The 11,687-nt window shown below is 47.3% G+C and overlaps 1 protein-coding gene across 1 annotated transcript; it reads right to left on the reverse strand.

The window, feature by feature from the left end:
• Positions 1-5,948: 5,948 nt before the first annotated feature.
• Positions 5,949-6,911, reverse strand: LOC120236282 (olfactory receptor 5C1). Its single transcript, XM_039238994.1, has one exon. It carries the CDS (start codon positions 6,909-6,911, stop codon positions 5,949-5,951), a length of 963 nt encoding a protein of 320 aa, XP_039094925.1.
• Positions 6,912-11,687: the final 4,776 nt, after the last annotated feature.

Genomic DNA, 11,687 nt, shown 5'->3' on the forward strand with positions numbered 1-11,687 from the left:
AGAACAAAAGATATTGCCCAGGATGGAGCCTGGAGAAGGAAGAGAATACGGAAGAAAAGATAGAGAGAGGACCAATTCAGCAGGTAAGAGATCTGACCCACAGGCATGTATTTCAGGAAAGTAGGAATGGGGGAAATAGAACAAAACAAGACGGAAGGGAGGAACACATGAAAGAAAGAAAAATCCCCAATCTGAAGGGCACATATTTTATAAGGAAACACAATTCCAAACACCTGAACACAAACTGTGACATTTTAGAACCCTGAGGATAAAGAGCAGAGCCCAATACCTCCGAGGGCGCAGAGCACAGGATCTAATGATGTTCGGATAACAGACTGCCGTCAAGTGTTTCATGGACGGGAGATGATAGAACACAGTCAAGCAGTATCTTCAGATTCTGAAGGGAAAAAATATGTTGAACTTAGAATTCCATACTTGGCCAAAGTAATAATCAAGTGTGAGAGAAGAATAAAGATATTGTCAGACTTGCCAAAAAAAAAAAAAGAACCAAAGAATCTGGATAAGTCCCTGTGTACCTAGAGGGCTTTCCCCCTGAAATCAAACACTTTTTGAGAAACAAGCAAATGCACAACCCTTTGTGAGAAACTTGTCAGACAGATAAATGCACCTGCCAGATGCAGGGTCTTGGCTCTTAAGGACACTGGCAACTTGTTTTAACGTCTTCCAGTTCCCCCCTCCGTCTGATTCTTATTGCAGAAATCTTGGACAATTCTCCAAGAAGGAGCCTTAAAAGGATAGGGGTTTTAGGACACAGGTTTTCTGGAGGCCCTACAGAAGCCATCCCTACAAGAGAATGATCTGCTAATTTTTCCCTGCATCCTTCTCTATTACAAATAAATAAAAAATAACATAAAGGCCCTCCCTACTCTAGCGTCTTTCTTTTCTTCCTCCGTTGGGTAAGAAGAATCCTCTGGCTTTGGCTCCCTGTCAAGCATTTTTTTTCAAACTCCCAATCACATCCCACCTTCCAGGAGGGTGAGAGGATCAGGGTAAATGGAGAATAGGACTGATGGCGGAGGGGGCTGCAGAAGGTTCTTTATAAAATGGCTTCTAAAAACCAGGCTTGTTCTAGCTCCTGTCTACATCGCTCCCAGTGAACATTAAAATGCACTGAGCTGTTTGTAGAAACATTCATATGTAATCACAGACACACCCGTGCAGGCTTGCAGACGTGTGCGGCCTCAAGCCGTTCTCTGCAAATACACAGACATAATCAGTCATACACAAAAAAGTGGCCTAGTGCACACAATACTCGTAAGTAAGCAGACAAATAAAACCACAAGACCCGTGGGCTCAGATCATCATGCACATAAACAGATTGTCAAATGCAGTCACAAAAATGGCATTGGGACCAGAGAGTGACATACTCCTGCTCGGGGGAGCTCACAGCACCACACACGCCGGCTGGGACCCACCGCACACATTTGCCCACCTACCCTGTGTAAGCACTCTACCAGAGCGCGTTCATGCACATGCTATCACACCTGATCCCCTCACTGATCACATTTCCTGCACGGCCTCAGGGGCCCACAGGCTCACATTTTCACACACATGGCGACACTCACCTAAGCTCATGATGGGCCAGGGCAGAGATGCGCCACCCTGGAGGGGCACATCCACATCCACACTGTTCTCCCCCCCCGCACCCCCCACTGATACAGTGAACGGTGACGGTACTGCACAATCATAGCCTCACACAAACAGCACACACTCCCACATGCGCACATGTATCTCATGCACACTCTCCAGCCCGGCCCTTTGCCCCAAGTGTACCCTCGGGCCTCTCAGCATCGCGGGAGGGAAGAGCAGTGGGGGGCTAGGTGTAGTCAGTCCTGGAGCGTCTGAGGAGGGAGTTGTTAGCCACAACTTATGGGGTTGGGGGCCTTGGGAACACCTTAGCCCCAGAGGCAACCCTGCCCTTTCCCTCGGCATTATCCCTGGGGCAGGAGGCAGCTCAGCTCTGGGGCTCCTTATTTTCCTCTTTAGGGTCCAATTCGATGGGAGAAAGGTGATTAGTGCCACATCCCACTCAAGGGACATTCAGGAGCCCATGCAGAGTGAGGTTGCTGGCCCTCAGCCCCTGTCTTGTGAAGGCCAGAAGCAAGGGTCCGGCTGACTCCTGAACCTCAAGCAGAGTGCCTGGGGGCAGGGTCAGGGGAGCCCAGGGTGTATAGCAGTAGCTTGTGGGGCCAATCCTCCTCTCCCCTCCACCGTGGCTTCTTGCAGGAGGTGTAGGAGTGTGAGAGCGTTGTGCCTCTGGTGACTGGCAATATGTATGGCTGTATGACTCTGTGTGTGTGTGTGTGTGTGTGTGTGTGTGTGTGTGTGTGTGTGTCTAGGATTGTATGCCGGGGTGTGGAGACAGACTGTGTCTCTGTGCAGCCAAATATGTCATGAGCTTGAGTGCATGTCCGAGTGTGGCAGCTACATCTGTCTACATCTGTCTGCATCCATGCGGGTGGCCATACCTGCGAAAGTGTTTCTTTGTGCATGGATGATTCCCATAGGGGATTGAGTCTGTGTTGGTTGGGGAGGGCTTGCTGGGGGTGTATTGTGACACAAGGGAACAATGCTGCAGGTAGCATTCCAGGTGGGAGTGGCTTGGCATGACTGGGTGTCAGAACAACTGTAAAGCGTGGTTTGGAACATAAGAACACTCCGTGGCTCCCTATTGCCTATTAAATAAAACCCATGTTCCCCTACGTGACATTTCACCCGTGGATATCATTCCCAGACCCCCAGTCTTCGTACTCCCCTCTGTTTCTTTTCTAATACACCCCCCTCAAGTCAGTTAAGTTGGTGTTCCTAAAGTCTCCTGCACACACTGGGCTCATTTCATTTGCCATGTCTTTGTGTCCGTGTGTCCTTCCCCCATAGAATGCTCCTTTCCCAATTCCCACTCCCCTGCAGGGCCCACCTCACTTTGTGCCATAAGTGCCCTAAATCAGACCCCCAGTTTTCCCCCACCTCAACCCTGCTCTTGTCCTGACTGTTTATCTTGGTAAATGGCATTGAAGGAGGTTTACAAGGAAAATGCTTTGTCGGCACTGGGGAGCTTTACTGGACATTTCACTCTGGGATTGAGGATCTGTTTCTCTTCCCTTACCCTCCAGATTGGGCTCTGCTCCTTCTCTTTTGTTTGTTTGCTTATCTATCAAATGGGGCCAGCATAGTACCCTGCAACTTCACGTCAATGTGTAGGATGTATGTAATTATTGCATGTGGCTGCTCTACTGCTGCCAAAATGGACATCCTGTGTGGCCAAGGCAGTGGAAGGGGCCAGATGCCTCTGGAAATGTCTCTGATGGTGGTGGCGGCTGTATGTGTCACGAGAGCCCCAGAACCTGCAAAAGGAAGAAAAGACCACAGAGGAGGTCTTTTAAATATAAACATCATTGAATTGGGGAAAAACTTCACATTCTCAGTCTGAAGGCTGCCAAGTTTTCTGATAATGCCTCCTACCATTGTCGTGGCTTGTGAGTTGTTACAGTGAGGTAACAATTGTAGGAACAGGAGGGGAGTGAGATAGGAGATAAGAACCAGGAAAGGATCATAAAAGCTCGTGATGGGAGAAGGGACTTTAACTGATGTGAACCTTTGTCATAAGGTACAGATTTGGGATATTGTACCCTCTGTGCTCAAAATGTGGGCTCATCAGGAAATGAGGTGACCAACCATTCTGGTTTTCCCAGCACCGAGCAGGTTCTCATAGACCTTGGTGTTTTAAAACCAGGACAGCTCTGGGCAAACTAGGATGACTTGATGACCCTGTCAGGAAACCTATAAAATTCTCTAAGATATGAGGAGACAGTTTTGTGTGTATCCCTCTGTCCATTAGACTGAGACCCCCAAGAAGACCATAGTTACTGAGAGGGAGGGTACCCTGGTCCTGGTATCAAGGAGCACCACATTCCCAGTGAGCCAGGCTGAACCTTCAGTTTTATTGTAATCTCAGTGCCTGGTGGCTGATTTCTCCTTGAAGGGAAGTTGGAGTGGTGAGGTTGGCCCCTGGCTGGGGCCCAAAGAAGAGAATCCGTGGAGAGCCTGTTAGAGTTTGAGCCCCATACCTTAACACTCCTGGCCTCATCTCAGTCAAATCGGGAAAAATGGAGGAGAGATCAGTTGGAGATGACGTTGGCTCTAGCCATGCTTCACCTCTCCTCAGCTCCTGCCCTAATTCCTGGGGTCCCCTCCTGTCCAGCTTCTCTGCATGCAGGGTCTTTCCAGGGAGAATACAGTGCCTTGGGCCTTGCCCATACATAAATGAGTCAGGGAGACAAAATCTGTTAAACTGTGAACTCTGGGTGGATGAAAATCCCAAGAGCATTGGGTCAGAAGGTTCCAGAGTGACTCCAGGCTGAGAGCATTGTTGTTACCCAGAAGGGTCCTGGCATGCCCTCTCTGAACGCTGATTCTGCCTCTGGATGTTGTAATCAAAACATAAATCTGTTTTACTGGACCACAGCTAATCTGAGTATGCTCATAACCCTGAATGAAATGAAAGCACAGCAATAACTATCTTGTACCCCTAAGCTTTAGGAAACATGAATCATGATCTATAACCCTAAGTAGATCATAAATTAAGACCCAAAACATGTCAATTTGATTCTTAAAATACTCTTCTCATGTCTAATTCTCCTCTAGTTATGAGCATAGATTAACTGCAATAATAACTTTAGACCGGGACTTAAACTTATCACAAACCTTATTTGCACACCAACTTATCTAACAGATCTCTGGTACAGACTACACTTTAACCCCAATGTAGTCTAGCAATAAAAATGAAACCTGAACTCCAATATTACTCCAATATTAATTAGCCCTATATTCTAACCTTCAACCATTTCTTCTCTCTCTCTCTCTCTCTCTCTCTATCTCTATCTCTCTCACGTAGGCTCCATGCCTAGTGTGGAGCCCAACATGGGGCTTGAACTCACAACCCTGAGACAAGACCTGAGCTGAGATCAAGAGTCGAATGAGCCACCCAGGTGCCCCAATCCTTAACAGTTTTTAATAAGTCAAGTTTATTCAAACTCTGACTCCTAAATTTATCCCAAACCTACTATTAATGAAAATCAACCCAAATTCTATAATGTATATAACTTCAATTCAGTCCTAGATTTATATGATTGCTTTTAATTCCAAATTTACCCTTGGCTCTATCCTTACCCTAATCGAGGCCTTAGGCATAACCAGATCCCTAATCCTAACTCTATTCTAACCACACCCATAATTCTGACTCTTTCCTAACTTCATCATATGCCTGAACTAAAGTAACTTCAATCCTACCTGTGTCACAAATCTGATTAGAAGCCAGATTCTAACCCAACTGTTGGGACTTTTAGGAATGAGCCTCTGTTTTTTTCCCATGCAGTTCAGTCATTTCCCTGAGAGCTGGAATATAGAGGCCAATAGCAAGGGGGTATTTACCTCACCAGATTCAGCACCGTTCTTTGGTATGAGTGGGTTCTGAAGCTGCTCTCTTGGGCTCAAAGAGAGCAGCAGCAGATTCGCTGGTCATGAAGAACCTTCAAAGGCCAAGAATCTAGGAACACTTGGAGCCAACACAGTTTCTACCTGGTGTTTCTGGGAATGAGCCTTCTAGAAGTACAAGTGGCCAATACATCCAATAAGTTCACCTGGTAACCTCTAGGGACTCACGTTTTGGACACTGAGGAACTGAAGGCAGCTCAACAGCCACATGAACCTGATCTTGGTTCTCGCTCTAGGTCTAGTTCTAGATTAACCCCCCAGGGAGATTCTTGCCTCCTGTCTGTAAGCTTCCTTTTCTCCCCCTTTCCGGTCCCTTAAACAATGACAAGAGACATCCAAGCCAGAAGTTCATCAATCTTTACCCATAGTGGAAAGGGCCAGAAAGTGTGCTTTTATCTTGTCATAGTCCCAACCAAGCTCCTCGGACTGACTTCTCATTCGTGCTCCCGACCGGGACAGCAGGATCGGCTCCGGGTCCTCCTGACTGCCTCCTTGACCTCCTTGTTGCGGAGGCTGTAGATGAGTGGGTTGAGAGCTGGGATGACAAGAGTGTAGAACACGGATGCCATCTTGTCAGTGTCCAGGGCATAGCTGGAGCTGGGACGCAGATACATGAAAGTGAGTGTCCCATACAGCATGGCTACAGCCGTGAGGTGGGAGCCACAGGTGGAGGCTGCTCGCCGACGGCCCTCAGCTGAGGGCATGCGAATCACAGCCCCAGCAATGAAACCATAGGACACGGCAATAACCAATACCGTGGCTGTCTGGATGAAGCCACAGACAGCGAAGAGGAGGAGCTCATTGAGACTGGTGTCATTGCAGGAGATGGCCAGCAGTGGAGGGATATCGCAGAAGAAGCTGTTGACCTCCCGGGAGCTGCAGAAATTCAGGCGGAAGGTGAAAGTCGTGTGCACAAAGGCACTCACTGCCCCACCCAGGCCTGATGCTCCCAGCAAGGCCAGGCATACACGCTGTGACATGGCTGTTGTGTAGAGGAGAGGGTTTCCAATGGCCACGTAGCGGTCATAGGCCATGGCTGCCAACAGGCAACACTCGGCATCAGCCAGCCCTGCGAACACAAACATCTGGAGGGCACAGGCTGCGTAGGGGATGGTGGCGCGGGGCAGCAGTAAGTCCACCAGCATCTTGGGGGCGATAGCTGAGGAATAGCAGGCGTCCAGCAGGGAGAGGTTGGCCAGGAAGAAGTACATAGGTGTATGGAGCCGGGCATCCACATGGATCAGCAGCACCATGCCCACATTTCCCAGCAGGCTCACCAGGTAAACTGGTAGGAAAATGAGGAAGAGGGTCACACGTAGGTCCCAGCGATCCGTGATGCCCAGGAGGATGAATTCAGCAGGGGTAACCCTGGCCCAGGTGAAGTTCTCTGCAGTCATCCTGCTGGACAGAGACTAAGGAGAGGCAAAGTGAGAAGGATGTAAGAGAAAGGTTATGCCCATCATGGAGAAGAACTCACCGGGAGTCCGGCAGACTCAGGCTTCAATCCTATCTGTGTCATAAAATTGCTGTGTGTCCTTGGACAGGCCATGTAACCTCTCCAAACCTTCATTTTTAACTCGGAGGAGTCACTACAAGTTAACCTTCATGAGGGCAGAAATCTTGCTTGTCTTATTCAATTTTGTATCCACAGTACTGAGAACATTGCCTGGCACATAGTAGGCGCTCAACAAATATTTGTTGAATGAACGAATGATGTATGGGGTGATTGTGCTTGGCCACGGATGGAAAATTCTATGACTCAATATGCATTCTGCTCCCCAGTTTCGCTTGGAGGAAAAGAGACAGTGAAATGAGCAGAAAGAGTCTCCTGACCCAAAGGGTAACTAGCTATGGGTCTTGAGGTTCTGGAAGGACATCTTTCCATTGGAGTAAGACCTGGGTGGAGAGAGCACAATAGTGGTCTAGTATCTTGGGGAGACAACAAAAAGTGGAAAGAATGGAAGATTTGAATATATTCCAGGGCCAGGCTTTCACCTCTCTGAGCCTCAGTTTTCTCATTTGTGTAATGAGAAAAAATGGTGCAAGGATTAAATGAGATAATGTATGTAAAGCATCTACCTCACACGGAGCCTCGTACAGAGTAGGCATTTTCATGAAGCATCGATGAACTGAACTGAGTTAATGCCTTGCCTCAATACTGGAAGGAAGCAACTTTCAGGCAATCAAAAGTAGTGTAATTTCCAGAAAATAGAACACTGCTTCACACTCCTGCATCTTTGTACTTGTTCCTTGCATCTGGAACCCATTTCCTCTTTCTGTGTTTGGCAAAGATGACCTCCGATGTAAAGGCTTACCTAATGCACCGAAAGGAAATAAAAACACCCCCTTGTTTGGGTCCTGCTGCCCTAGAGCTTTCACCTGTCATGGCGTGCCATCATGCCACCTTTCTATTGCACAGACTTTTTTATGTGTCTGTCTCTCCTGTGGGCTTGGAGCTCCTTAATGCAAGATTCATTCAACCAACATTTATTGGATACTACTACACACCAAGAATGGCTCTGCAATTCATCTGTGTATCTCCAGGGTCTGGAGTATAACCAGCACTCAATAAATACTTGGTTGAACTTATAAAATAGTGAAAAAAGTGTGAACATAAGCAGCATGTAGACCTGGTTTTGAGTCCACCACTTGCTGGTGTGTAAATCTGAGCAAGATACTTCACTTCTGTGAGCCTGTTTTCCCCTTGGATATTAGGAAACAGACTCTTTCTGTTGGAGGGTTCTAAGATGCATTAGGTGTGCAGCAAAGGGCCTGGGGCTGAGTAAATCCTCTCTCCCCTTCCTCTGAGAGAAGTTTAGATGTCTGGAACCTACTTGTGCCTGGTGAGGAGGACAAAGTTCTTCCTACAAAGCAGAGCTTGGATGAATGAATTTCATGACATCACATGTTGGTGAGGTTGTACTGGTGGAAATGTAAATTGGGACATTTGAAGGAGAATCTGGCAGTTAAAGACCCACAACAGTCCACACACCTACTGTCTTAGTCCCCGTGGGAATGCTATAACACAGCCCCAGAGTCTGGGTGGCTCAAACAACAGACATTTATTTCCCGTGGTTCTGGAGGCTGGGAAGTCTGAGACCAGGGCGCCAGTGTGGTTGGCTTCTGGTGAGGGCCCTCTTTCTGATTTGCTGCTGCCTGCTTTCATGGCAGACAGAGACAAGAGAGCAAGCTGTCTGACCTTTTCCAATAAGGACACTTATGCCATCATGAGGACTTCACCCTTGTGACATCATCTCCCAAAAGCTCCACTTCCAAGTACTGTCACATGGAGGGGTCAATGACTCAACATCTGCATCAGGGAGGACACATTCAGTCCATAACTCTTACTTGTTCTTGATGTTCACTTTTGAAAACTCACACACATGAATACAAGGAGATGTGCAAAGGTGATAGGCACTGTTTGTAATGGCCAAACATGAGCCAAGCCTAAATGTTTATCGGCAGCCTTGTGGGAGTTAAACAGCTATGAATTAAACTTATACATATCAATGTGGAGAAATCTCAAAAACATATTGAGATGAAAACATGATTTTCAGAAAGATGTACAAACGGATGAAAAAACACAAAATGATAGGTGTTTGTGTATAAACTATACAGCTGATTGCTCCAATCAAAGATGGGCTCCTGGGTAAACAGCCTGCGACACCTCAGAAGGCTGCCTCACTTTTGCTCCATCCACACATCCAGAACTAATTCTTCTTATCTTTTAAGATTCCAGGTCACTTTTTGCCAGGAAGCTTTTTCTCAACACCAAACTGCCTGACTGCTCATATTGGAACTCCAGGCACGGACTCTGTATAATAGCCCTACTTCATTGTTTTATAATTATTTAAGTGTTTGTCTCTCTCACCTAACCAAGCATTTGGAACTATGCCTAATTCTTTCCTCTATCCTTAAGGATACAGAGTTTTAGGGATCTTCCCCTCCTTCTTAGTTGAGTCACTGGAGAGAAACTACATGTTCTCCACGAACAAAGTCAGCTGGCTGGCTGGAGTTCTGCATTCAGAACCCGGTTTGTAGTCAACCCCTTGTGTGTCTCTGTGTCCTCCTTGGAAAACAAACAGTACTTACCTTCACAAAGTGAGGAGCAGACCTGCTTCAAGTGCTTCTCCATTTCTTCATCTGTAAAATGGGGACAATAAAGCCTCAGAGCTTTTAAGCTTTGAAATTTTTGAATGCAAGGATCCCCCAAACTTCAGTTACATAGCTATTATGGAGTGTGTGTGTGTGTGCGCGCGCCTGTGTGTGTGTTTGCATGCATGCATGCATGTGTGCATGCACATGCACAAAACACAGAATTAATTATCCATTAATTTCTCTCTGTTGCCTTACTGCCCATGAGAACATCATAGGGTATCTTTCCTTGAAGGTAAGAAAACTGAGTTCCAAAGAATGGAGGTGATTTGTTTCAAGATACACAGTCATGAAGGGATAAAGTTGGGGCTTAATCTTTTTTTTGAGAGAGACAGAGAGAGAGAGAGAGTGAGTGGGTGAACGAGCAGGGAAGGGGCAAAGAGAAAGGGAGAGAGAGGAAATCCCAAACAGTCCACAGAGCGTGGACTCTATCCATAAGTCCTGATGTGGAGCTCTGTCTCATGACCATGAGATCATGACCTGAACCAAAATCAAGAGTTGGATGCTTAACCAACTGAGCCACCCAGGCGCCCCAGTCCCATCATGTTTAGATTGAGCAGATTGGGTCAGATCAGTGGTTCCCAGTGTACTTTGTGGAATTCTGTCATTAGAATTAGTGGTGAAGCTTTGTGTAAAACTATATGGCTGTGCACACTGCCCAGAAATTCAGACTCAGTTGATCTAGAGAAGGCTTCTGAAATCTGTACTTGAAAAAAAATGTTCCAGATGGTTCTGCCATGCTGCATGATTTGGGCCTTCCAGACAGCAGAGCTTCTCGATCTTGAGTGTACATAGGAACCACCCAGGGTCTCTTGTGAAAAGCAGACCCTGCCTCAGAAGGATGGGGGGTTGGGTTCTAACAAACTCCCAGGTGATGCTGATGCTGCTGGTTTGGGCACCATGCTTTAAGGAGCAAGACCTGGGTCATATCGAACAGCAATTTTCAGCTTTGACATCTTAAGACTCTAGCTTTCTGGAAGCTTCTTTTCCTGCTCACTCCTTTCTCTCTGCTGAACTCTTTGCTCTGACTCGTCCTCTCTCTCCAGGCCCCACTATACTCATGAACACATTTAAGTTTGGGAAGGATGGAGACCTGGCATTCTTGATATGTGGCTTGGCCATTTCCTAGCAAGCCCGAGTTCTTAGCTCATCCCTCTTCAGCACACAGGCATTCGATATGTCTTAGTCCAGACACCAGCTGCTCTCCGTGTGGTTACTGGGTTGTTAGGACATACCTACAAGGTGGAGGGGGGTGGGGAGATCTTCTAGCAGAGCAGCTCAAGCCAGCCTTTGGGGTGAGAACGGCAGGGGCAGGTAGCAGAAATGTCCCCACTCCGACGTAGGAACAGAGGAACTTATACTCTTCTGGGGCCCTGGGAAAATGGCCTCTTTCTTTTTTCCTCCTGACTCCTTACCTCTCTGCTGTCCTTAGCCTCCAAGGAGACTCCCTCTCCACATCCTTTGTTGGGGACTCCGTGACAGCTGGTGGCAAGGGAATGCCAGGGATGACTCAGTCTTTGGTGCCTGGGGAGGATGGAAGAGTTTGGCTAAGTGGGTCCCCAGGCTCTGTATGGGGGAGACAACCATGCTACCCTAGGAGAGGGGCCCTTTGACTCACTTTCCCATCCATTCTTCAGGCTCAAGATTATTGTGCTTTATGATCTACACAAATGCAAATTCTTCTTTAGTTCTTCTAATGCTCGACATTGTTCCTCTTGCCTGAAATGTCCAGACTCTTCCTTGTCTGGAAGACAAGAGTTGGGTGCTTAATTGACTGAGCTGCTCTGGTGCCCCAGGAATCATCCCATTTCTATAGTGTGTCTTTCAGTTAAACTGTCATTCTTTTTTTTTTTTTTTAATGTTTTATTTATTTCTAGGAGAGAGAGAGAGAGACAGCGTGAGCAGGGGAGGATCAGAGAGAGAGGGAGTCACAGACTGAAACAGACTCCAGGCTCTGAGCTGGCAGTCAGCACAGAGCCCGACGCGGGGCTCGAACCCACGAACCGCGAGATCATGAC

The sequence above is a fragment of the Hyaena hyaena genome, unplaced genomic scaffold (assembly GCF_003009895.1).
Source record: "Hyaena hyaena isolate Hyena2069 unplaced genomic scaffold, ASM300989v1 scaffold_151, whole genome shotgun sequence".
Taxonomy (NCBI): domain Eukaryota; kingdom Metazoa; phylum Chordata; class Mammalia; order Carnivora; family Hyaenidae; genus Hyaena; species Hyaena hyaena.